This window comes from Leucoraja erinacea, chromosome 1 (genome assembly GCF_028641065.1).
Source record: "Leucoraja erinacea ecotype New England chromosome 1, Leri_hhj_1, whole genome shotgun sequence".
Taxonomy (NCBI): Eukaryota; Metazoa; Chordata; class Chondrichthyes; order Rajiformes; family Rajidae; genus Leucoraja; species Leucoraja erinaceus.
In genome coordinates, this window is record NC_073377.1 from 83,118,765 (window position 1) to 83,146,097 (window position 27,333).

The 27,333-nt window shown below is 43.3% G+C and overlaps 1 protein-coding gene across 4 annotated transcripts in view; it reads left to right on the top strand.

The window, feature by feature from the left end:
• Positions 1-13,042, top strand: part of LOC129698744 (protein sel-1 homolog 3-like) — a 71,339-nt gene extending 58,297 nt beyond the window's left edge. Inside the window, exons 19-25 of one of the 4 annotated variants that reach the window (XM_055637970.1) lie at positions 72-162; positions 1,380-1,458; positions 1,548-1,657; positions 4,438-4,565; positions 5,723-5,825; positions 6,395-6,467; positions 12,392-13,042. In XM_055637970.1, coding sequence (XP_055493945.1) covers positions 72-162; positions 1,380-1,458; positions 1,548-1,657; positions 4,438-4,565; positions 5,723-5,825; positions 6,395-6,467; positions 12,392-12,627 — 820 coding nt within the window. In that variant the 3' untranslated portion in view covers positions 12,628-13,042. Of the gene's footprint in view, positions 1-71; positions 163-1,379; positions 1,459-1,547; positions 1,658-4,437; positions 4,566-5,722; positions 5,826-6,394; positions 6,468-8,060; positions 8,207-9,153; positions 12,157-12,391 lie in introns of those variants that run through there. The other 3 variants (XM_055637985.1, XM_055637990.1, XM_055637977.1) reach the window with 3 other exon arrangements.
• Positions 13,043-27,333: the final 14,291 nt, after the last annotated feature.

Genomic DNA, 27,333 nt, shown 5'->3' on the forward strand with positions numbered 1-27,333 from the left:
TTCTGTACCTTAATTCAAATATCTTAAATTGACACACTTTCTTTTCATACCCATGTTTCCTTCTGCTCCAGGAATGAAGCTCTTCTGTATTTCCTCATCACAGCAGAAACAGGAATTGAATTATCCCAGACAAACGTTGCCTATCTCTGTGAAGAAAGAACAGTGAGTTACAGAATGGAGATGTCTCCTCTTTGAAATTAGGGATTTATCTTTTATTTAGCTTAGTTTTTAGTTTAGAGATACAGAGTGGCAACAGGCCCTTTGGCTCACCAAGTCTGCATCGACCAGTGATCACCCAAACACTAGTTCTACCCTACCCACTAGGGACAATTTACAGAAGTCAAGTCAAGTCAAGTCAAGTCAAGTTTATTTGTCACATACACATACGAGATGTGCAGTGAAATGAAAGTGGCAATGCTCGCGGACTTTTGTGCAAAAGACAAACAACAAAACAACCAAACAAATTATAAACACAATCATAACACACATATTCTTTTACATAATAAATAATGGAAGGAAAAATAATGGAAGGAAAAACGTTCTGTAGAGTTAGTCCCTGGTGAGATAGGCGTTTACAGTCCGAATTGCCTCTGGGAAGAAACTCCTTCTCAACCTCTCCGTTCTCACGCATGGCAACGGAGGCGTTTGCCTGACTGTAGCAGCTGGAACAGTCCGTTGCAGGGGTGGAAGGGGTCTCTCATGATTTTGTTTGCTCTGGAGTTGCACCTCCTGTTGTATAGTTCCTGCAGGGGGGTGAGTGAAGTTCCCATAGTGCGTTCGGCCGAACGCACTACTCTCTGCAGAGCCTTCTTGTCCTTGGCAGAGCAATTCCCAAACCAGATGGTAATGTTCCCGGACAAGATGCTTTCCACCGCCGCTGCGTAGAAGCACTGGAGGATCCTCGGAGACACTCTGAATTTCCTCAATTGCCTGAGGTGGTAAAGGCGCTGCCTTGCCTTACTCACGAGTGCTGAGGCGTGTGATGCCCATGTCATATCCTCAGAGATGTGAACTCCCAGATATTTAAAACAGTTCACCCTATCCACAGGATCCCCATTTATCCTCAATGGAGTGTACGTCCTCGGATGATGTGCCCTCCTAAAGTCCATGATCAGCTCCTTCGTTTTTTTGATGTTCAAGAGGAGGCTGTTATCCTGGCACCAGAGTGCTAAAGTCAATTAACCTATAAAACTGCACGTTGTGGGAATGTGGGAGGATACTGGAGCACCTGGAGAAAACTTGCGCAATAACAGGGAGCACATACAAACTCTGTAGACAGCACCCGTAGTGAGGATCGATCCAGGGTTTCTGTCGCTGTAAGGCAGCAACTCAACCGCAGCGCCACATTAATAATGTCCCCTTGTGTTTCTTCTGATTAGGAGCTCAAAAACAGCTGTGCTGATTTTACTTGGAGATATTATAAATTATCAACTTTTCAGCAGAATGTACATCCTTTCGGTACGTATGTTGTAGATATGTAACCTGTAATTGCACTCCCTGCATGCAGCAATACACTAACTTGTTTCTTAATTTTATATGAATTCTAGTTCTCGTGAAAATGGGTGATTTCTACTATTATGGCCACAAGAGCCATGAAAAGGACATCGAACAATCAATTGAGATGTACACCTCTGCTGCATTATTGAATTATTCTCAAGTATGTCACAAAGTGTTTTTTTTGGTCTGGTTTAGCAAAAAATGTTGTAATATTTAAATACTCTGGTACCTTAGTGTTCAATACGCATGCTCCAGAACAAGCACCATTGGAATCAGCATTAAAAGAGACAGGTAGTCCTGCAATACCCCGGCCCTCTGCTGGTGCAATCTGCATTAATCAATGACTACTGATGAACTTGTTATGGTAGAGATATCCCAAGGCTGTGGAGAGCTGTGCACACAGACAGAGCAAGGGGGACACAGGGATTTCCAGTACATCCAATGGGAGAGTGAGAGAAAGTGGGGGAGAGTGAGAGAGAGGGGGAGAGTGAGAGGGAGAGTGTGGGAGAGGGAGAGAATGAATAGACCAGGGCTGCCAACATTGGGTGAGAGGTGAGAGTGAGAAATTGCGTGGGAGAGGGGGGGGGAAGCTTTTGCATTTTTCAGTTTGAAATTGTGGAATCCTTTATGGAATCTGGTGCATTCTTTTAACTTAAACGATGCAACATTTATGCTTCAAATTGGATTAGGTGTGAGTAAGGTTAGACTGAATTACATTCCTAATTACATTCCACAGTAGAGCCAGGCTTTGATCAACAGGTGCAGCACATGAATGACCTTAGTATATTCATGTATGGAAATCAGATTATAATTCATGCTGTTATGCATATATATATAGAGAAACAAAAACATAGAAACAAGGCAAGAGGAGGCAGACTTCCATTCTTAAGGGGTTGGACAGGCTAGATGCAGGAGATTGTTCCCGATGTTGGGGAAGTCCAGAACAAGGGGTCACAGTTTAAGGATAAGGGATCTTTTAAGATGAGAAAAACATTTTTCACACAGAGAGTGGTGAATCTCTGGAATTCTCTGCCGCAGAAGGTAGTTGAGGCCAGTTCATTGGCTATATTTAAGAGGGAGTTAGATGTGGCCCTTGTGGCTAAAGCGATCAGGGAGTATGGAGAGAAGGCAGGTGCAGGATACTGTTGGATGATCAGCCATGATCATATTGAATGGCGGTGCAGGCTCGAAGGGCTGAATGGCCTACTCCTGCACCTATTTTCTATGTTTCTATGTTTCTATCACTGTTCTGCACAAATAAATCAATTAACCTTACCTTTTGACTATAGAAACAAGATGAAAATACTGCTACATATTCAACCGTATATGGTTCAATGAAATTAAGATTTATATGTAAAACATATATATGGACCCTTCGGCCCACCAAGTCGACACCGCAATATACCATACACCAGTTGTAGCCTACACGCCAGGGACAATTTACAGAAGCCAATTAACCTACAAACCTGCACTTCTTTCAGATGTTATGGTGACACGTCAATAAAGATGAACACATGATTCTGATTTCTGCCTTTAGTTAGATAACACACATCTCCAGTCATTGTGTTTTATTTCTGAAACATCACCTATTCTTTCCCTCCAGAAATGCTGCCTGTCCTGCTGAGTTATTCCAGCTTTTAGTACCTATCTTCAGTTTAAACCACCATCAGCAGTTCCTTCTTACACTCTTTATTAAACAAAACAGGTCCTATTCTCATAATATTATTCACCTCAACTAAGTCTTTTCTTCACCTCTGTTGTTGCAGAGAATACCATACCAGTTATCAAATCTTTCTTCAAAGTGAAACAAAAATTCCAGCCCAGCCAATATGTTCATAAATCGACCCTGGATCATCTCCAGAGCAATTGCACCCATTCTACAGTTTGGCATAGTCTTACCGCATGAAAACAGGCTTTTCATCCCAACTTGTTCATGCAGATCAAGATGTCCCATCTAAACTAGTCCCATTTACCCTTATTTGGCCCAAATCCCTTTAAACCTTGTGTGTGCCAGTGTGTGAGTAAGGCTGTGTGTTAGGGTGTGTGTGAGAATGTGGGTCAGTGAAGCGGTGACAACACCCGGAGTGAGCGGAGACTTGGCGATGTCCGGGGAGCATTTACCTCTCCATATGCCGTGGAGATTTAAAGATCCAAAATATCGGGAATTATCGCGTTTGCTCACTGAATTTCATCAAAAGTAAGTTATTAATGCCTTACTTTTGATGAAATTCAGTGAGCAAACACGATAATTCCCGATATTTTGGATCTTTAAATCTCCACGGCAAATGTCTGCTGTTCACTTCCGCTGTTTTTCCACCTTCAGTTCCCTCTTGTAATTACCTTACTTTCTATCTTTTTTTTTGCCTGAAAATTTAGGTCGCTTTGCTTCACGGTCACCCCGACTAGCACAGAAAATTTCAGCTAAAAACTCGGCCGTTTTCCATGTTTTTAACGGGTGTGAAAGTGCGTGTTTCCCCATTCACTAACATGTACCGAAGTGACATATGTCCTCCAGTTAAATTTTTCGGTCACGTGAGGGGGGATCTACGCTCATTTGAGATTTGGTGAAATCACCCTATAGAGCAGGGGACAAAAATGCTGGAGTCTGAAGAAGGATCAAACTCAGACATAGATGCTGCTTCACCCGCTGAGTTTCTCCAGCATTTTTGTCTACATTGCCATTTTAAATACTGTGTGATGGAACCCGCTGACAAAAATCAGTTCTCATTGGTGAGTGTGGAGGAGTGTGACTTTATTTATTTATTCATATATTTTTTTAAATATTCTTTTGAGCGTGCGAACTTCTGTTATCAGCGTGAGAGCTTGAGAATTTCCTCAAATGCGTTAGTCTCAAATGCGTGAGAGTTGGCAGCCCTGAATATACATACTTTGTGATGGACAAAAGTGCTGCAGTTACTTTCTTCATTTGACTCCTAACAGGCATTTTATAATTTGGGCTCACTGGCAGAGGAGGGTCTTCACATTCCACAGAGTGTTTCAGATCTCCTGAACCTGAACACAAGAAACCAATTCACCAACTTCACACTTCAGCAGGAATTATATGAGAGGTAATAGCAAAGTATATTTAAACAATGCAAACTTTGTTTAATTCTGGTCAGCAGTCAGATTGTTGAGTCGTGTATCACAGAGTTCAATGATGCAAACTAACAATTTAAAATATTAAACAGTGATCACGCTGTTACACCTTTGTCATTCAATACCGTTGCACAATCAAATCCTGTCAAGCGTTCTCAACCTAGTCAAAGAAAATTGCTGTAATGGAAGAAAATACCATGTTCAAAATTTAAAATCGACCAAGGAAATGGTGATGGACAATGAAAAAAAGAAAATGTTCAGTATTTAAAAAATTCTATTATGAAGAAAGAGAGGAATAATTGGGTTATCAATCTAAAACACGTTTTCAAATTGTGAAAGAAGTTAAACGCAGATTCAAGTCACGTCAGCTGCAAAATTCAGAGATTAAAAAGGCAAACCCCCTGGTTTAGACCACGAACTCCCTCTTAAATATAAATGAACTGACAACTACCCTCTGTGGCAGAGAGTTCCAGAGATTCACCACTCTCTGCGTGAAAAAAAGTTCTTCTCAAAACCCCCTTATCCTTAAGCTGTGGAAACAATCTTCCTGCATCTAGCCTGTCCAACCCCTTAAGAATTTTGTAAGTTTCTATAAGATCCCCTCTCAATCTTCTAAATTCCTTCCAGTTTTCATAAGACAGTCCTGACCAAATCAGTTGGTGAACCTTTTTCCCTCTAAAATTAAAGAAAAACTGTATACTCCAGGTGTGGTCTCACCCCTATGAACCTGAATACTAAATGAGAAAGCTAACATATTTTTCTTTATGAACCTATTTTAATGACTTTTGCATCTCCCCTGGCACATTTACCATTCAGTTTGAATGTGAGAGGGAAAACTGAAAAGCAGCAATGGCTACACCAAATGTTTTTTTTTAAATCAGGAAAATAGCCATGATGAAAAAAATGAGAACTATTTTATGAATATTTTACTTTTTCTGCACATTACCATTCAGATGAATGTGTGAAAAGCAGCAATGGCTACAGGTTTATCAGGTAGCCACTATAAATCCTTTTGGGACCAGTAACTTTAAACCGCTCGTATTCTGAACTGAGAATATTTGCAGAATAACACAGTAATTGAATTCTAAGTGACAACCATCTTGATTTCATTAAATTTCCTTGTTTTTAGGTGTATAACAGTTGATGTTGAAGAGGCTTTTATCCCATGCTCAATAGCTTTGCTTCGTGTTCACTTGAAAACAATGTGGATTCATACCGACACTCCAGTTTTAGTACGTATTCCAACAAACACCTTTGATCTGTTGCTCTTTATATATTGCTTCTACATATTTAATATACAGACGACTGAACATGCAAAATATTTTCCAAATCATGCATTGAAAATGATTTTGAATTTTAATCGGCATCATCTTCATGAAATGATTGGAATCATTTTAGGTATATTTGCATTAATTGAGATTTGCAATGTTGTCATCTCGATAATTCACAATATAATTCACAGCAAGGTATGTGTTCGCAAACAATACATGCTTGCCAAATAAATTGTCATGCAGTGTGCCTCTCCATTAATAATGTTTCTGTGATGTCTACACATTCAAACTTTTTACATTTGTGTTCTGTGCCCAGCTATTGCTTAACATCCAAATGGTCAAATATTTGTCAATGGTTTATCGAACTAAAGCAAGTTGCAGTTTCCACATAAGAATTAAATATCTATGGTATCTGGTGCAGAATATTTATTCACCAATATGGTCTGCAAAACTTAGTGCATTCTGTAATTGTTATACTTGTTGAAGCTTTCAAAAATGATCTATTAAATCATGTATGTTTTTGTTTCTAGTTATATACTGCAATCTCAATGCTCCTGTCCACATTGATTTGTTTTGCTATGAAACGTTACTGGGACTTTACAGGTAACATATTGTTATATCTTGAAGAAATTCAGCAGTTTTAATTTTGTACCATTTACTTTTAGAAAAATGGGGAAGTAGAATGTAAGTGATTATATTCTATTTACCAGAATGCTGCCTGGATAAGAGGTTATTAGCTATAAGGAGAGGTTGGACAAACATGGATTGTTTCCTCTGGAGCATCAGAGATAAGGGGAGATCTGATAGAAGTTTATAAAATTATGACAACAACTGATGTGGTAGACAGTCACAACTTGTTTGCCAGGTTGGAAATATTAAAGACTAGAAGGCATAGCCTTATGGTGAGAGGGGCTAGTTTAAAGACAATGCGTGGTGGAGATATTTTTTTACAGAGAGTGGTGGGTGCGTGGAATGAGCTGCCAAGGGTGGTGGTGGAGGCAGCACATTAGCAGCATTTAAGAGGCTTTTGGATAGATACTTGGATATGCAGGGATTGGAGGGATATGAATCAGGTGCAAGCAGAGACTAGTTTAACACGTGCCTGTTTGGCACGGACAATTTAGGCCAAAGTCCTGTTCTATGTTATATGAAATTTCATGATACAAGATAAACATAAAAATATGGTAAAACAAGATAAATAAACCTAGAAATTGGATATGTTAGTGTCTGTTTTTCATGTCAAATTACTGAAAATGTAATTTAACTCCATCCAGGGTCAATCACCTTGATGGTCGTAACACAGTCAAACAGTATTTGTCAGAAAGACTGACTATTTCTGTCCACTATTCTCAATACATACCTTTGGACATCTCCAAATGGCCAGTGTTCATTTTCATCAATAAAAGCATAAATTGAGCTTTAGGATACAATCCTCGACCATGGATAAACAGTTACAGCACACCCAGGAGCACATTGTGCAACATTGCTACATGTATTGTATTTAAAGTATTGGGATACCTGACTGGCAGCTTCAGAAATCATAACAAGCTGCTCAAGCACCTTCCAAATCCATAGAGTGCTAAACTGAAAGGGATTGATATATTCAGCAGTTATCAGCCGGCATCCTTAGCTAATGATTGCCTCAGTTATGACAATTGCTGGCAGAAATCTGTTAGTGGAGGTGCTGGTATGGCAATGAATGGCCACTCAAAACTGGGTTGAGGGCTGAACAGGAGACAAAAATATGCCCTTCGGCAAAGATCTTGCCCTTTGACCAAACTTGACTATGATGGGCAAAGATGCTCCATCTATGCTATATAACCATATGCTACAAGTCCACCTGCCTGCATTTCTCATTGCTCACTCAATTAGCCCCCCTCATATCTAAATCAGTCCCTTTTCTATCCACGTAATCCCCTATCTCAAAGGTAAAAGCTTTTTAAAACTCTGCTGTCCCTCTAGAACTTGCCCCCCTTAACAAGAGAATAAAGACCTCCACTTGCAAACCCAGGCAACATCAACATTAGTCCCATTTGCTCACAGTTATATCAAATCATCCTCTGTGTGATTTTAAATGCTGTTATAGTACTTGCCTCAACGACCTCCACTTGCAGCTCATTCCATATATTCACCATCCTCTGTGTGAAAAAGTTGCTCCTCAGGATCCTATTAAATCTTTCCCCTCTCCCACACCAGGCGTTTTCTCATTGTAGAGACGACTACATCGTGATTGCTGAACCCAATTCCCCAAATCTGGTGATGCTTCTGGTCAACAAAATTGTGGCACTGTAATGGCTGCAGCCCCTGCAGTTCGCCTGTCCTTTTTTTTTAATGTTCCGTCGAGTGTATAGTTTGTTGTGGTTTTTATATTGTTTTTAACTGTGTATATGGGGGGGGGGACTTTTGGCGGGAGACCGGACCTTTTCCCTGTTGGATCTCCGGTGTCGCTGGGGCCTAGGACCGTGGAGTGGCCTCCAGCTGGAGCGACCTGGGGACTCACCATTGTGGGGCTGGCTGGCCTTGGAGCTTGGAGAGCTGTGGTGGCGTGCGACTGTGACCCGACTTCGGAGCTTCGGAAGCTCCAGCCGTAGGCCAGGTGGACGATAACATCGGGAGCTCGCGGGTCCCATGTGGGAGACCGCTCTTTGGAGCTCCCGCGGCGGCAGCTTCTCCCGTCCGAGTTGCGGGGCTGAAAACGGAGCGAAGCCTGACATTGCCCGGGGTGGCTTTAACGGCCGCAGGACTTGCCATCGCCCACTGGGGGCTCCAACGTTAAGACCCAGAGCAGGGCCTTACATCACAGATCCTACAACTTGCAATGGTAAACAAAAAAGCTGGAGAAACTCACCGGGTAAGGCAGCTTCTATGGAGCGAATGAATAGGCGACGTTTCAGGTTGAGACCCTTCTTCAGACTTGATGTTGAATGTTGACTTCAAAGATGCAACAGAAGCTCTGGAACTGAATGAGACAAAGTCCATGGACTAATTGCATCATCAGCAATCTGATCGGAACCATTATTAAATTAATTGAGTACTTCATCAGTCTGAAGAAGGGTCTCAACCGGAAATGTCGCATATTCCTTCGCTCCATAAATGCTGCCTCACCCACTGAGTTTCTCCAGCTTTTTTGTCTACCTTTGATTTTTCCAACATCTGCAATTCTTTCTTAAACACTACAACTTGCAATAATCTTTTCCTATTTTGATATTTAAAAAAACTTAAATCACTACATTTGTGACAATTTATATGATATAAATAAATAAATTGTGCTGTGTTTATGTGCTTTTAGCAGTGGCCTCAAGTGTAAATGTATATCCTCCAGATTTGAACTCTTCCAGTGAAAACATTCAGGCGGGTGAGGCATTGTCTGAAGAAGCATCATGACCTCAAAGGTGCAACAGAATCTCTGGAACTGAATGAGACAAAGCCCATGGACTAATTGTGTCATCGCCAGTCTGATCGGAACCATTATGAAGAAATTAATTGAGAGCTTCTTTTTGGAATATTTCTACCCTTTGCCGAGTCACATAGATATTTAGCACAGAATCATCTTGTCCATCGAAGTTGACCTACATTAGCGGTTCTGCTCCACATAAACCATTTCCCACTCTACTCCATTAAACCGATCATCACATTTCTACTATTCCATTGTTCCTCATATGCCTAATCAGTTTTCCCTTACATTATTTCGTAATTCACCTCAAATACTGCATATAGGATCAAATCCCATGTTCTTACCATTCCCTGAAGGGATAGCTCAAAGGTGAAAAGGGCAACATTTAAAGTATATGTGTCGGGCAGTACTTGGTGAGTACTTGGAACGTGCTGCCGGGGTAGTGATGGCCCCAGATACAATAGTGTCTTTTAAGAAGCTGCAAGATAGGTACACAGGTATGCAGGGAATATGAATGTAAAATGGACAGAAGAGATTAGTTTAATTTAGCATCATGTTTGCCATTGTGGGCCGATGGGCGTTGTTGTGCTGTACTGTTCTATGTTCTAATAAGAATTATTATCTTCCCTATATTTATTCTGTTAAACCCCTTCATAATCGTGGGAACCTCCATCAGGAAATCTTTAGCCTTAAGGGTCCAGTTCTGCATTTCATGATACATTCCAGATCCTCAGTTCTAGTATCCTTGTAAATCATTTTATAGAGAGGAAGACCAGAGCTAAGATGAATATTCCAACTCTGGTCTCGCTAGTCCTATGCATTCTTAACACTATTTCACTATTTTGTTCTATTCATGAAAAATGTCCCCAGGGCAATGTTTATAAGTTTACAGATTTGTCATCTGGTATTTGAATGTTTTACGATGGTTTTCCTCTGTCACTTTGTTTAACTTTACCATCCACACATAGGCAGTCAATGGATGTAATTTCAAATCACGTGCTAAGTATCAGTGGCTAGAAATCACTGACATAAAGGCATATTCTGTATCATATGAGCCAATGTAAATATTGATTAATTTCACACACTTTCAATTGAGCTACAGTAAGTTATTTGGTTAAGTGAAAAAAAAGTTAACTATAATCTTAAATGATGAAAACGCTGAATAATAATATTTACTTGAATTACTTGAATTAATTACTTTAGGTAATCATTGTCAAAAATCAGATATTGTCCATTAGATTAAATACACTTCTCTCATTAAGAATATAAATATTGCTCAGTATAATAAATAACAGAGAAACTATCACTCATTCCATAGATGCTGCCTCTTTGCACAATTTGCTGCCTCCAGCACCTGCACCATTTTCCTTTTGTACTGTTAATTAAATTGCTTTCCCTGATAAATATAGCAAACAATGCTTCCATGTGGCTGAGTTAGCATTACATTGTGTATCAGTCTGATCGTGCATGATTTGGACTTTTATCAGTCATTTTTGCCAATTTTATGTTGGTGAGGTTGATCACAAGATTGTGTTCGGGTTAACGGTAATCAATGTAAAGCTCTCTGTATGTATGTTTTAGTCATTGAAAAATGTAATGATTAAATGTTTTAATCATGGAAAACTTCTGCAACTGGAGGGTGGTGCAGGGACAGGGGTTTGCTTGGGTTGTTGCATGAAATACTGATTTGGGAATATCTCATCATCATTGTGGTTGTGAAAAAACCCTGGAGCTTCCGACCCAACAGCATCATGCAAACATCTTCACTGGAAGGACAGCAGCTGTTCTGAGGTTGGCTGACCACCATCTTTTGAAGAACACTTAGGTATCGGAAGCAAGTGGTGGCCTTGTTAGCGATGCCCGCACTCTGAGAAATAAATACATTACTAAAACCACTGTCCATCTCCCAGCAATGAAGGAGTAATGACATTGAGTGATTGGCATCTGGAGCCAACTCCTTCGTCATTTTCGCAGCTGGGGTTCTCAATCTGAGGGAATACCTGTGTGGACTTGTTAAATATAAATCATGTGCAGCCAACAGGCATTTAAATCTGTTAATTTTGTGCTGCCTCTCCACAGAAAAATGCCACTGAGCGGGCCTGATGCTCACCAACAGAAAAAAAAAAGTCATTGCAGGCAGCACAATGTTTAGTTTAGTTTAAGATAAAGCATGGAAACAGGCCCTTCGGCCCACTGAGTCCACGCTGACCAACGATCCCCGTACATTAGCACTCGGGACAATTTATAATTTTACCAAAACCAATTAACCTACATGACCTACCTGTACGTCTTTGGAGTGTGGGAGGAAACTGGAGCATCCAGATAAAACCCATGTGGTCATGAGGAGAACTTACAAACTCTGCAGTCAGGATCAAACCCGGGTCACTGGAACTGCACGAAGACGACTCTAACGCTGTGCCACCCTAACGTGCAGAGGCTCGTCCTAGGACTTAAATTTAATGACAATCCATCGTGTCCTGAGGGATGAGAGATTGTTAAGTCCCTTTGAGCTTAAATGGCAGCATTACTCGAGAGTGAGCTTATTTCCTTTCCATGTCCAAGTTACAAATTACTGGTAGGAGAACTGGGAAGAGAACCAGTCCACCCCCTTCCCAGTTCGATCATTCTTATGCCCCTGTCCCACTTAGGAAACCTGAACAGAAACCTCTGGAGACCTTGTGCCCCACCCAAGGTTTCCGTGAGGTTCCCGGAGGTTTTGGTCACTCTCCCTAATGGTCGAAAATGGTTTCCGCGTAGTCATGGCTTCTTCTATGTTCATGCGATTACTTCAACAAAACCAAAACCGCCTCAACTAAACTTAGGTTGCCGTTTGGTCGAAGCCAGTGGAGTGGGGTTGCTATTTACTTACAGGCAGTCGAAGGCAATCTCCTTCACTGACCGGCCATTTTGATTAGCTCATTGGAGTTTTCAGCAAAGATCCTATAGGATCTTTGGTTTTCAGGACCCAGAAGATCCGCCAGCTAACTTTATTAAACTCCCACCCCCCCCTTTTCTCCCTTTCTCCCCTCTTCTCTCCCCTTCTTTCTCGCCTTCTCTCTCCACTTCTCTCCCCTTCTCTGTCCTTCTCTCCCCTTCTTTCCCCTTCTCTCCCTCCCTCCCGCACCCTCTAAAGGTGCGGCCTTTCCTGCGGGAGACTGGCCAGACCTTCAGCTGCAGCAGTGGAGCAGCACTGAAGTACCATCGCGGAGCGGGCGATGTCTTACTGGCGTCGCCGTGTGGAGCTCCGGAGTGCTGGGACTGCCGATTTTAACCGTGGAGCTGTGGTCTGCGGAGCTTCCAGCCGCGGGCGGCGCTGACCTTAACATCGCGGAGTCCTGGGATCCCGTTGCCGAGAGCCGTCAGTGTTAAATCTCTGCCCAGCTTGGCCTGAAGACTTTGGGAGCCAGGGTCTCGGTAGGAAGTGGCTGATTCGGAAACTCCAAGCCGCTGAAAATGTTCTTATGTTGTGACGTCGGAGTTTTGATCATCCTGGCGAGAGGGCCTGAACATCGGGCCGCCGTAGAGGCGACTGTGGAGGCCCCGACCACGGGGAACAAAGAGGAAGGAAGATGATTGAACTTTATTGCCATCCCTCACAGTGGGAAACGCTGATTCAGCTGTGTGGGGATGTTTATGTTAAATTCTATTGTGTGTTGTGTTTTTATTCATATAGCTTATGGCAACCCAAATTTTACCGTACCAATTGGTGCATGAGACAATAAATGTAAATTTGAACGAACTATAGTTGTGAAAGATGCTTTAGATATCCTTGAGCATTTCATTCCAGTTGTTTCCCATGTCAATAACTCTTACATTGATCACCGTTGCCTGGTCTTCTCTCCCTTTAAGTAGTAAACCAGCACCTGTAGCTCCCCAATATGTCTGTATCCCCCCCCACCCCATATGGTTTTTTTTTTCAATTTACGAGGGTCTAATTTCTGTAGCAGCTCACTGTCCAGCAGTTTATTTTAATGTTCACTGTTCGCACAGATTCACTTCTTTACTGGTTTCTTACTTAGTTCATGGTCCCCATATCTGCAGTGAGGGCTAGGATGTCTTCTCAGTTACAGCAATCACCTGAATTACTATTCCATCCCCCGTTCCTCTCATGAACTTGTTCCATACTTTTTCATTACATTCTTCCATTCTTAATGACAATCTTTGTTGTTTCCTTTCCAAGTGACCTTTACAGTTGGCTCCTGATCTTTCCCTCTCGGTAAATGTGGTTTCAATTGACACCACGGGGGTGGGGGGGCAAAGATTTTGATTAGGACGCAATTGCCAATTTAGCAAAATTGCCCCTATTTTGAAAAAATATTTTCTTCCCATATTTCTGTTGAAACCAATTCGAATAACCCTACATAAAATTACATTAAATATGTATAAAATTGGTCAGGATCTTAAATGTACTTTAAAATTATGTTTCATCTATTTTTATACAGTACTAGACTAAATGTGACCCGTTTGGTCCTAGCTTCACACGGGAGGGCTGGTCCCCCAATACAATATTCTACCTCTCCACCAATTCCAACATTGCAGGCCAGTGTGTGGGGGGGGGGGGGCTTTCTGGAGCGCTAGCATGGTGTTGTGGGCTGAAGGGACTGGTTTCCAGAGGGCTAGTATAGACATTGTGGGCCGAATGGATTCTTGGGCTGGCAGCTCAGTCACTGAGACCACTCACACAGTCACACACACAAACATCCATACACACACAAACATACATACACACACACACAGACACTCACATACACAGACACACTCTCAAACACATACACACACACTCACTGACTCACACACCATATATATGGCAGTAAACTTACACGACTCACACGGTTCCTCCACTTTGGGGCTTCCGCAGTCAGCGGCACTTCCGCAATCAGGGTGACCTCTGCACTTACCGGAAATTACGCAATCAGCATTACCTCTGCACCCACCGGAAATTACACAATCAGCGCGACCTGTCCACCAAGCGGAAGTTACAAAATGAGCGGGATTTTTGAACCAAACACAGTCAGACCTAATAAAGTATTTATTCCTTCCAAACAGTCAGACCTAATAAAGCATTGCAGTTTCAAGCACAGGCAGGGCAGCAGGCCAAACAACTCATGGCATTGTCATTAAGGGCTAACAAATCATGTATTGCAAGTACATTGCAGACTCATAGTTCAGTTGATTCACAGCTTAGGTGAGAGACGTGGCCTCTCCCTCGCGATCTTGCAGAGTGACTGAGTTACATCCAGGCATCCAAGGCTTTATAGTGCTGCCCCCGCCCCCCCGGAAGGGGCGTTACCTTCATCGCGGTGATTGACGGGTGAGAGGATCTCAAGGTTTTTTTAACACTCAACTTTTTTATTTTTCTCCGATGGGAAAAATCCTCGGGGCCTGCTCAGCAGAGGAGGACTCTGAGTAAGATGACCAAAAATCATAGCGATATATGGTAGCATTGTTTCTAAAATCAATATATAGTGCAGAAAGGAAGTGGTCAAGATGAGACTTTTAATTACGTATATAGACTAGACTAAGTGGGACCCGTTGAGTCCCATGTTCACACGGGAGGGCTGGTCCCCCAACACAAAATTCCACCTCTCCACCAATTCCAATATTGGTGGCCAGTGGGGGGGGGCTTTCTGGAGCGCTGGTATGGGTTCTTGGGGTGGCAGCTCAGTACCTCAAGCCTGATCTGCTGGCAGCTCACTCACGGCTGGTGGGCTGGCAGTTGACTCGTGGCTATTCCTTGAAATTCCATTTCAAGCGAGGTGCAAGGTCATAAAATTCAAATCCATTTTCCTACCATTTCAAGCAGGGTGCAAGGCCACCAAATTCAAGTGCAGTTTCTCACCACCTTGAGCAGGGAGCTCGGCCACCAAATTCAAGTGCAGTTTCATACCACTTCAAGCAGGATGCAAGGCCGCCAAATTCAAGTGCAGTTTCATTCCATTTCAAGCAGGGTGCAAGGCCGCCAATTTCAAGCGCAGTTTCATACCATTTCATGCAGGGTGAAACCACCATAAAACCACACAAAACACCAAACTCACAGTTCAGTAGACATTCAGTGTGTTCAGTTGATTCACAGCTCAGACAGTCATGATTTCTCCCTGCCCCATCATGCAGAGACTGAGCCACACCCACACTTCGAGTTTTATAACCCCTCCCCCTCCCACCAGAAAAGGTGTAGCCTTCATGGCGTGATTGACAGCAGAGAGATTCTCAACATTTTTAAACACTAATAACACTTATTTTTCATTGATGGGAAGAATACCCTGCTGAGCAGAAGGGGACTGAGTAAGATGGCCAAAAATCACAGCCGTAAGTAGTAGCGTTTTATCTAAAATCAATATACAGTGCAAACGAAGTAAGTGCATTTGCAGTAGTGCCTTTTAACTTCAAGCCAAAGCACCCAAACTGTCATTCTCAGTAAATAGTGCCTTTCAACTTCAAGCCAAAGCATCCAAGCCACCATTTGCAGTAATGCCTTTCAACTTCAAGCCAAAGCACCCAAGCCACCATTTGCAGTAAGTAGTGCCTTTCAACTTCAAGCCAAAGCACCCAAGCCACCATTTGCAGTAAGTAGTGCCTTTTACCTTCAAGCCAAAGCACCCAAGCCACCATTTGCAGTAAGTAGTGCCTTTTAACTTCGCCAAAGCACCCAAACAACCATTTGCAGGCAGTGCCTTTTTACTTCAAATAAACCATATTTTCATTTTCAAACCACATTAAGGGGACTCACAGTTGAGTAGACATTTGTTCTGTGTTATTCAGAGCTCATAGAGACGTGACCCTTTGCCTTCATCCATCTTGCAGAGACTGAGTGAGGCATACAACTTCCTGGTTTTATAGTCCCTCCCCCTCCCTCCAGCAGGGGCAGCAGAAAGAATGGTAAATTTTTTTAAAACGTTAAAATATCTATGATTTGTCATCGATGGGAAAAATCCTCCGGTCCAGGAAGGCGGAGGGGGCTCTGAGCAAGGTGGCCAAAAATGACGGCCATAGGCGGCGGCGTTCTCTCGGAAATCGCAGCACAGTGGGCCAAAAGTGGTCAAGATCAGACTTTTAGTAATATAGATATTCGCATTCGCATTCAGACCGAAAGATCTGAATGACAATAAAGGAATCCAATCCAATCCTATTCAAGGACAGAAACTTGCTGATTAATACAGCCAAAAATAGTCTTTCATACTTAAAATTATGGCACAAAAAACTTTATGACATCAAAATATGTGGTGTCTGCGCATCGTTTCTTCGAGTAGATGTGAACACACACACACACACACTGGTGAGATTTGGTTACTCTTGTATAAGAAGGATATCATTGAGCTGGAAAGAGTGCAGAGAAGATTTGAGGATGCAGGCAGAATATGAGGGCCTGAGGTATAGTGAGCGGTATTTTATTCCTTGGAGCACAGGACGCTGAGCGGTGATATTATAGAGGAGGATATAATCATGAAGGAAATAGATTGAATGCACAGAGACGCTTTCCCAGGTTAGGGGTGTCAAGAACTAGACTGCAAATGTTTCGGGTGAGAAGGGAAAGATTGTGGGAATCTGAGTGGCATCTTTTTCACTCAGAGGTTGGTGGATATATGGAATAAGCTGACAAGTGAAGTAGTTAAGACAGATCCAGTGCTGGGCATTTGGACACAAACTTGGATAGGAACGATTTGGAGGAATACAGGCCAACCTTGGGCAAATGCGACTAGCTTAGATGGCGGATCTTGGTCAGCATGGCTGAGTTGGGCTGAAGGTTCTGTTTCAGCGCTATATGACTTTGTGACAAAATAAGCATATAGAAACCTAGAAACATAGAAATTACTATCACTGTCAATTTTTCACTTGTGCAAATGACTGAAGATGGCTCCTAAAAAATTGTTTCAAAAATTCTGGTTAGAATGGAACAGAATAATACTGAGTGCATCAGTACTTCATTTATCATCAGATGTAGCTATCAAAAAAATGGCACGACAGAACTGCCACCGTATATCGAAGCTCTATGGGCCAGAGTTGATGACAAATGTAAATTTTTTTCGAAACACTCAGAGAAAATCCTTTTCAGCTGATGATTATGAGACAACACCTCAGCAATCTTATGTAGAAACAAAGAACTGCAAATGCTGGTTTATACCAAATATAGACACAAAGTAATTGCATAATTCAGCAGGTCAGGCAGCATCTCTAGAAAAAAAGTTAGGTGACGTTTCTGGTTTCCTTCTTGTTCAGACTGAAAGTCGGAGGCAAGGGGGGTGATAAGATGTAGGAGAGAAAAGACCAGGACCTATCAGGACCAGCAGCAAATGACAACAATGGTGTTAGCTAGGGAAGGTGTGATTTCAAAAGGGATACAATGTTGTGAACTGTGGAACTGGTTCAATGACTAAGATGGGGGAAGGGGGCAAGGGGGGAAGAGAGGGAAGCGTTAATAGAAGTTGCCAAAATTTAGAGAATTCAATGTTGATACTATAGGTTGTAAGCTACACAAGCAAAGTATGAGGTGCTGGTCCTCCAGTTTGCCTGGGGCCTCACTCTGGCAATTGAGAAGACCCAAGACAGAAAGGTCAGTGTGGGAATGGGAAGGGTAGTTGAAATGGATGGCAACTGGGAGAGCCTGCGAGACTTGGCGGAAAAAGTGGAAATGTTCAGTGAAATGGTCATCGAGTGAACGTTTGGTCTTGCCAATGCATAGGAACCCATATTGGGAAAACCAGGTGTAGTAGATGAGGTTAACCTCTGTCTCACCTAAAAGGACTGTCAGAGTCCCTGGATGGAGTCGCGGGAGGAGGTATAATGACATGTGTTGCACCCCCTGCTCTTGCAGGGGAAAGTACCTGGGCAGGCAGAGGTTTGGGTGGAAATGGATAAGTGAACCAAGGAGTTGCAGAGGGAGAGCTCTCTGTGGCAGGCGGAAAGGGGTGGATGAGAAGATGTGATTAGTGGTGTGATCCCATAGGGGGTGACAGAAATGTTGCAGGATAATGTGTTGGATGGGGAGGGTGGTGGGGTGAAAGGTGAGAACCAGAGGAACTTTGTTCTTGTTGTGTTTGGGGGGAAGGGGGCGGGGGGCGAGAGCAGAACTATGGGACACAGAGGTGACACGTGTGGGAGCCCCATCTATGACAGAAGGGGGGAACCCATGTTCTCTGATGAATGAGGAAATCTCGGATGTCCAAGTATGGAACACCTTATCTTGGGAGCAGATACGGCGGAGACGGAGGAATTGAGAGTAGGGAATGGCATCTTTACAAGAGGCAGGGTGGGAAGACTAGTAGTCCAGATAACTGTGGGAGTCAGTAGGTCTGTAATACTCATCTCCTGTGATGAAGACAGAGATATCAATACAGGGGAGAGAGGTGTCAGAGATAGTCCAGGTGAATTTAGGGTGAAAGTTCATGTTGAAGTTAAAGTTCATGAGTTCTGCAGGGGTGCAGGAGGGAGCCTCAATGTGGGCATTGATGTAGCGGAGATAGAGTTGGGGGATAGGGCCAGCGTGTGCCTGGAAAAAGGATGTTGGATGTAACCGACAAAAAGACAGGCATAGCTTGGGTCCATGCTAGTGCCCATGGCAGACAAAAATGCTGGAGAAACTCAGCGGGCGAGGCAGCGGTATCCGGACGTGGCGCTGACAAACAAGAAGCCGAAGCAAAGAAGTCGAAGCCAAAGAACCGAATGGACATGAGGCCGAAACGGCAATAAACCGATTGAGTCTAAAGCCGAAACGCCTACTAACCGAAAGGATGGGACGCCTAAAGGCAAACTAACCAAAAAGGGCGGGACGCCTAAAAGCCAACGAACCGAAAAGCTGTGTCACCTAAAAGCAAACTTACCGATTGGCCGCTCTGTTAAAACGCCATGGACGGGCGGGTCTGGACCAATCACTGACAAGTCCCGTCCCCCGGCAACGTCATGTCTATTATTGGACGTTTCTGTTGGCCTGTATGCGACGTCGCATTTGGGGTAGGTAGCGTTTGGACAGAGCGGCCACTCTGTATGTTTGCTTTTAGGCTATGCAGCTTTTCAGTTCGTTGGCTTTTAGGCGTCCTGCCCTTTCAGTTAGTTTGTATTTAGGCGTCCCATCCTTTCGGTTAGTAGGCGTTTCGTCTTTGTAATCTTTCGGTTTATTGGCGTTTCGGCCTCGTTTCCATTCGGTTCATTGGCTTCGACTTCTTTGCTTCAGCCTCTCGTCCGTCGGCGCCACGTCCGCACACGGAGACAGCAAACGAGGGAGTGAAGGAAATGAGCAACATTTCGGGCCGAAATCCTTCTTCAGACAGGAAGGGTTTCGGCCCGAAACGTTGCCTATTTCCTTCGCTCCAAAGATGCTGCCTCGCCCGCTGAGTTTCTCCAGCATTTTTGTCTACCTTTGATTTTCCAGCATCTGCAGTTCCTTCTTAAACACTTAGTGCCCATGGCTACACCTTTGATTTGGAGAACATGGGAGGAGACAAAGGAGAGGTTATTTGTGGGGAGGATGTTCCATTTGGCGGAGCAGAGTTTTAGTAGAGGGAAATTGGTTGGGTCTTTGATCGAGGAAGAGATGGATGGCCTTAAGGCCCTACTGGTGGGGGATGGAGGTGTAGAGGGACTGAACATCCATTGTAAAGATCAGTGAACAGGAGAATGGAAACTGAAAGCTATGAAAGTGTTGAAGAGCATGTGATGTATCTTGGACATTGGTGGAAAGGGATTGGTCAAGAGGGGGATAGGATAGAATTGAGGTGTGTGGAGGTGAGTTTACTGGGGCAGGAACAGGCAGAAGCAATGGGCCTGTCAGGGCAATTCTGTTTGTGGATTACTGGGAGGAGATAGAAACAGGCCATGCGGGACTGGGGAACAATGAAGTTGGAGGCTGTGGTTAAAGAAAAATGGAATAAAGTTTACTTTGAAACCCATCCAAGAGAAAAGGCATCTGTCACACGAACAAAAGGTATTGTTGCTTGTTGCACAACTCTAATTCCGAAACATGACAAGATCCAACGGCACTCAACCCATCTGCACCTACTCCTCCCCATTCACCACTTCACGTACTTAAAGCAAGACTCCAGTCTGGACCCTTTCCCACCCCAACCAACACTTCACACCCACTCACAGCCTAACCTCAGTCTGCAAAGACTGGGCTCTTCTACACCCATTCCTCCCCATTCACCACTTCACACATACTTAGGGTAAGATTCCCTTTCCCGCCTACCCCACTCCAATTACCACTTCACACCCAATTACCCACACCCTCCGTGCTGAACAACATCACTTCTCCATCCTTAACAATAAAAATAGAGGAGGTGGAGAGGCTTTTCAGAAAACAGAAAAGCCAGAAATCTCCAGGACCGGACAATATTTCCCCCTCAACTCTCAAGCAAAGTTCATAGAGGGGAGCAAGATAGTCCACTTGTCCAAAAAGCCATAGTAGGTCATGGGTAATCCTCAGCGCCATTTCCATAACTGGCTTCCGTCTCCGCTCCAATCTATAATCTTTGCTCATGGCATCCAGCCTATGAACTTTGGAGTGGACTATCTTCAATCTACATTTAGATTGGGTGAATCTACATATAGATTCGGTGAATCAAATTGGCAGCAATGCTGACGAATAAGGATTTCTTGGAATGTATGCGGGATAGTTTTCTAAACCAACATGTAGAGGAACCAACGAGAGAGCAGGCTATTCTAGATTGGGTATTGAGTAATGAGGAAGGGTTAGTTAGCAGTCTTGTTGTGCGTGGCCCCTTGGGCAAGAGTGACCATAATATGGTTGAGTTCTTCATTAGGATGGAGAGTGACATTGTTTTTTCAGAAACAAGGATTCTGAATGGAGATGCAGCGAGACCTGGGTGTCATGGTTCTGAACTTAAAGAAAGGTAACTTTGAGGGTATGAGACGTGAATTGTCCAAGATAGACTGGCAATTGATTCTTAAAGGGTTGGCGGTGGATATGCAATGGAAGGTATTTAAAGACTGCATGGATGAACTACAACAATTGTTCAGCCCAGTTTTGCAAAAGAATAAATCAGGGAAGGTAGTGCATCTGTCGATAACAAGGGAAATCAGGGAAAGTATCAAAATAAATGATGAAGCATACAAATTAGCCAGAAAAAAGCAGCCTACCAGAGGACTGGGAGAAATTCAGAGTCCAGCAGAGGTGGACAAATGGAAAGTGGAAATAGATTATGAAAGAAAACTGGCAGGGAACATAAAAACTGACTGCAAACGTTTTTATAGATATGTGAAGAGAAAAAGATTAGTTAAAACAAATGTAGGTCCCTTGCAGTCAGAATCAGGTGAATTGATCATGAGGAACAAGGACATGGCAGACCAATTGAATAACTACTTTGTTTCTGTCTTCACTAAGGAAGACATAAATAATCTGCCGGAAATAGCATTGGACCGGGGGTCAAATGAGATGGAAGAACTGAGTGAAATCCAGGTTAGTCGGGAAGTGGTGTTAGGTAAATTGAATGGATTAAAGGCCGATAAATCCCCAGGGCCAGATAGGCTGCATCCCAGAGTACTTAAGAAAGTAGCCCCAGAAATAGTGGATGCATTAGTAATAATTTTTCAAAACTCTTTAGATTCTGTAGTTCCTGAGGATTGGAGGGTACCTAATGTAACCCCACTTTTTAAAAAGGGAGGGAGAGAGAAAACGGGGAATTACAGACCAGTTAGTCTAACATCGGTAGTGGGGAAAATGCTAGTCAGTTATCCACTTGTGAGGAATGTGAGGTTGTTCACTTTGGTGGAAAGAACAGGAAAGTAGGACTATTACCTGAATGGTGGCCAATTAGGAAAAGGGGAGATGCAACGAGACCTGGGTGTCATGCTACACCAGTCATTGAAAGTAGGCATGCAGGTGCAGCAGGCAGTGAAGAAATCGAATGGTATGTTAGCATTCATAGCAAAAGGATTTGAGTATAGGAGCAGGAAGGTTCTACTGCAGTTGTACAGGGCCTTGGTGAGACCACACCTGGAGTATTGTGTACACGTTTGGTCTCCTAATCTGAGGAAAGACATTCTTGCCATAGAGGGAGTACAGAGAAGGTTCACCAGACTGATTCCTGGGATGGCAGGACTTTCATATGAAGAAAGACTGGATAGACTCAGCTTGTACTCGCATGAATTTGGAAGATTGAGGGGGGATCTTATAGAAATTTACAAAATTCTTAAGGGGTTGGACTGGCTAGATGCAGGAAGATTGTTCCCGATGTTGGGGAAGTCCAGAACAAGGGGTCACAGTTTAAGGATAAGGGGGAAGTCTTTTAGGACCGAGATGAGAAAAACATTTTTCACACAGAGAGTGGTAAATCTCGGAAATTATCTGCCACAGAAGGTAGTTGAGGCCAGTTCATTGACTATATTTAAGAGGGTGTTAGATGTGGCCCTTGTGGCTAAAGGGATCAGGGGGTATGGAGAGAAGGCAGGTACAGGATACTGAGTTGGATGATTAGCCATGATCATATTGAATGGCGGTGCAGGCTCGAAGGACCGAATGGCCTACTCCTGCACCTATTTTCTATGTTTATATCTTACTCCGCTGTATGATCTTTGGTTTATTTCCGAAGATGGACACAATAAGCTGGAGTAACACAGCGGTTCGGGCCAGGCAGCATCTCTGGAGAGAAGGAATAGGTGACGTTTCGGGTCGAGAGCCTTCTCACCCAGGTGTTAGATAAAGTTAATTATTTTTCTTTTGATTACCTGTAATTGTGCCGTGCTCTAAAACTACAGACGCTCGCTTCAGCTCCGAGCTCAATATGTATGAAATTGTTGCAATGCAGAACACAGTTCTGAATCTAAAGAACGATGCATTTCATTTGCCCAAGGGCGTGCCGCACACAGAACTATCGTGGTTCCTGTTGGATCGGATTGGGAGTCTAAAATCAAATTATAATCTGATGCAGTTTCTTAATTGTGAATTAGGAATTCATGCACTCAGGGCATTTTTCCTCGATTTTTGTTTTGGGAAAATATTATTGGTTTCTATTTCAAATGGTTTACACCGTTAACTAATCACAACTGAAGAAAACATTTAAAATCACGTTGATCCTGCAATTTATCATTTACGCGGTTTAAAAAATATATATATGAATACCAATTAGCAGAATATAGGGTAACCAGCTATGACCATGTGTAACTATTTATTTTACAGGAAAGAAATATTTAGATTTTAAAACGCAGGCATTTTAAGCGTCGGATTGTAGTAACGGTGCCACAACATTAAGTGTTCTATTTCTCTACAAATCTCCAAAATGCTACCCAGCTAGATAGGGCTCTTACAGATAGCGGAGTCAGGGAATATGGGGGGAAGGCAGGAAGGGGGTAAAGATTGTGGATGATCAGACATGATCACATTGAATGGCGGTGCTGGCTCAAAGGGCTGAATGGCCTACTCCTGCACCTATCGTCTATTGTCTATTGTTTATAATAAAATTAATTTCCGAATTCCGTGTAAACGTCTCACTTTTATTTATTCGATCCAAAATGAAAAGGTGAAATGTTAATAAGATGATAATCATTACAAGCTTTTTAGGTTGTTTGTGGCAAGAATCATCATGTTGTATTGTCATTTGCTTTTAAGCGCATTGAAACAAGTAAAGAAAATATCTATATTGGGCTAAGATTCAAAATCGCTGTATTTTTCACCCATTCAAACGGCCCCCAAAGCATTGTGTGCGCTGATTTTAGAAGCTGTCATATGTAATGAAAAGAGGGGAACAAAGCATGTATTTACTGGTGATTAATACACCCTGCATCAGGAAACATCAGATTATAATTCGATTTTAGACTCCCAATCCGATCCATTAGGAACCGCGACGGTTCTGTGTGCGGCACGCCCTTGGGCAAATACACCCTGGGATCGGGATGAAGTTAAGTACATAAACTGGAGCCAGGTGCATTAATCATCCTTGAACACAAAGATCAGCTCCGCTCTATGATCTTTGCTTGAACATTCGCTGTTGTATTTCGATCGGCAATTGTACCCTCGACTGGACAGACTGATGTGTGTATAGGAAGGAACTGCAGATGCTGGTTTAAACCAAAGATAAACACAAAATGCTGGAGTAACTCAGTGGGACAGGATCTCTGGAGAGAAGGAATGGGTGATGTTTCGGGTCAAGACCATTCTTCAGACTGAAGGTCACGGGAAAGGGACTTTCGGTCTGAAGAAGGGTCTCGACCCGAAACGTCACCCATTCCTTCTCTCCAGACATGCTGCCTGGCCTGCTAAATTACTCCAGCATTCTGTGTCTATCTTCAGTTTAAACCAGCATCTGCAGTACCTTCCTAAGCATTGCCCTCACCTTCATGCCATTTTTAATGTTCGAATTGCAGATAATGCAGGCCATTAAAATATTGCTCTGACAGCAAGCAAACATTTGTTAAAATTAATTCCATCCTGGGCTTTAAGCCAAAGCTCTCATCCATCCTCTTCAAAAAAGACAATGGTTGCATACTCCGATTCCATTCTGTTAGTACTTCAGAAACTTTTCAATAACCATACCAAATCATCCCCTTGATAGTTTTCTTCATTTCTATTTTCAAATAAAGAAATCAACCCGACCCGACCCGACCCTGCTCTATGATCTTTGCTGATTGCACATTCTACGGAAGTTGGGTCGCGTTTGCTAAAATGGCGGACGTCCCGCCCCATTCCGTACTACACGTTAGTCCATTGGATTTTGCAGGAGCGGACCATCTTGCTCCGCTCTATGATCTTTGCTCTCAAGCTCAGTGCCGAACAACTGGCACCAGTTTACACAGGCATTTCTAACCAGTCCCTGCAAACTTGTACTGTCCCTGCCTGCTTCAAAGTCTCCACTATTGTCCCTGTACCCAAAAAGGCAAGGATTACTGGTCTTAATGACTACAGGCCTGTCGCACTGACCTCTGTAGTCATGAAGACCATTGAAAGGCTTGTGCTGGACAAGCTGAAAAATATCACAAACTCCCTGCTGGACCCTCTGCAGTTTGCATATCGGGCCAATAGATCTGTGGAAGACACAGTCAACCTGGGCCTGCACTTCATCCTCCAGCACCTAGACCGCCAGGGGACCTATGCGAGGATCATCAGCTTCGTGACAGACGGGGTGCAGCATGTGAGGCTGGGAAAGCACATCTCAGACCCGCAAACCCTCAGCATAGGAGCACCGTAAGGCTGTGTAATCTCCCCTCTCCTCTACTCTCTCCACCAATGACTGCACCTCCATAGATTCCGTTGTCAAGCTTCTCAAGTTTGCGGACGACACAACCCTGATTGGACTGATCCAGGATGGGGAGGAATCTGCCTACAGACAGGAAGTGTCACAGCTGGCGTCCTGGTGCCATCGCAACAACCTGGAGCTCAATGCTCTTAAGACAGTGGAATTGATTGTAGACTAGGAGAGCTCCCCCTCCCCTCACCCCACTCACCATCAACAACACCACAGTCACATCTATGGAGTCTTTTAAGTTCCTGGGAACCATCATCTCCAAGGACCTTAAGTGGGGGGGCTATCATCGACTCCACAGTCAAAAAGGCACAACAGAGGATGTACTTCCTACGGCAGCTGAGGAAACACAATCTGCCAAAGGCAATGATGGTCCAATTCTACACGGCCATCGTAGAGTCTGGCCTCACCTTCTCCATCATGGTCTGGTTTGGCTCAGCCACCAAGCACGACACCCGGAGGCTGCAGCGAATCGTCCGATCAGCCGAGGTTATTGGCTGCAACCTTCCCTCCATTGACGAACTGTACACTGCAAGGGCCAGGAAGTGAGCGGGCAAGATCATCTCTGGGTTCTCACCCTGGCCACAAACTCTTTGAATCACTTCCCTCTGGAAGGCGACTCCGGACTGTCAAAGCTGCCACAGCCAGACATAAAAACAGCATTTTTCCACGAGTTGTAGCTCTGCTCAATAACCAAAAATCTGTAGCTTTCTTTTGCTCTGGTATTTTGTTTAGTTCACATGTTTGTTCAATGGTGTTTTATTATTAATGTTTAGTGTTTTATGTGTCATTCGTAACTGTCACGGTATGTCAAGTTGTCACTTGTGGGCGGAGCACCAAGGCAGATTCCTTGAATGTGAATACTTGGCCAATAAACTTCATTCATTCAATACTATTGTAAAAAGGCAAAGATATTCTGAAAAGCTGCACTGTTTCAACTTACGCTAGGAAACTCTGGTTGCTATGACAACAGGGATCTCTGCCCTTGTATTAAGAATGGACTTGGCCCTACATCACACTTGCTCAACTGAAACCTACAGATGAAAACAAGCAGATTGTCAGCAAGGAAAGACATAAGTCTGAGCTGTGTTTGTGTGAAACTGATAACTGGCTGCCAATGCTTACTGGACTTTATCTGCCATGAATGAGCTTGACGGAGTGCCTTCAGCAAATGAGCTCGGACAGCCTACTGATTTTTTGAAGTAGGAAAGCACCTGGGAAGATATGGTTTCAATTGAACGATGAAATTGAAATTCAGCTTGGCTGCTGCATATCCAAAATCACATACAAATTACAAGGTTGCCAATCAGTCACAATTTATCACTGGGGCATCTGTATAGACAAGTAAATAATGAACATATTTTTTTTACTAGAATTCAAAACCTTTCAAAATGTACGTGTTAGCATCTTACACTCAAGCGAACCTGGTTAATTGTTCAAATCTGAAGTCATGCAAAGAAGTGTAAAGAACCTGTCTCACTTTCACGACCTAATTCACGACCTCTGACGAGTTTGCCCTTGACTCATACTCGCAGCATGGTCGTAGGAGATCTTCCTCATGCTTGTGAGTGGTCTCCGCGTACTCGTGGCATCAAGTAGGCTGCGGCGTTTTTTTCTAGCCTGATAAAAAATGTCCCTACGTAAAAAAAAAGGTTGGCATGGAAAAAATTGATACTTTTTACTCGTAGGTAGGTCGTAGTAGGTCGTGATGCTAATTGTAGGTAGTTGTAAGTAGTCGTAGGTGGTTGGAGGCAGTTGAAGGTAATATTTCCAGGGTGAAAAAAAGGTCAGTAGAAAAAAAAGTTATTGAAACAGCAGATCGTCACCTCTGTCACTCCAAGGCATGTTCATTCATAGCTGCAGAGTTGTTTGGAGAGGAGACTTGTGTTTT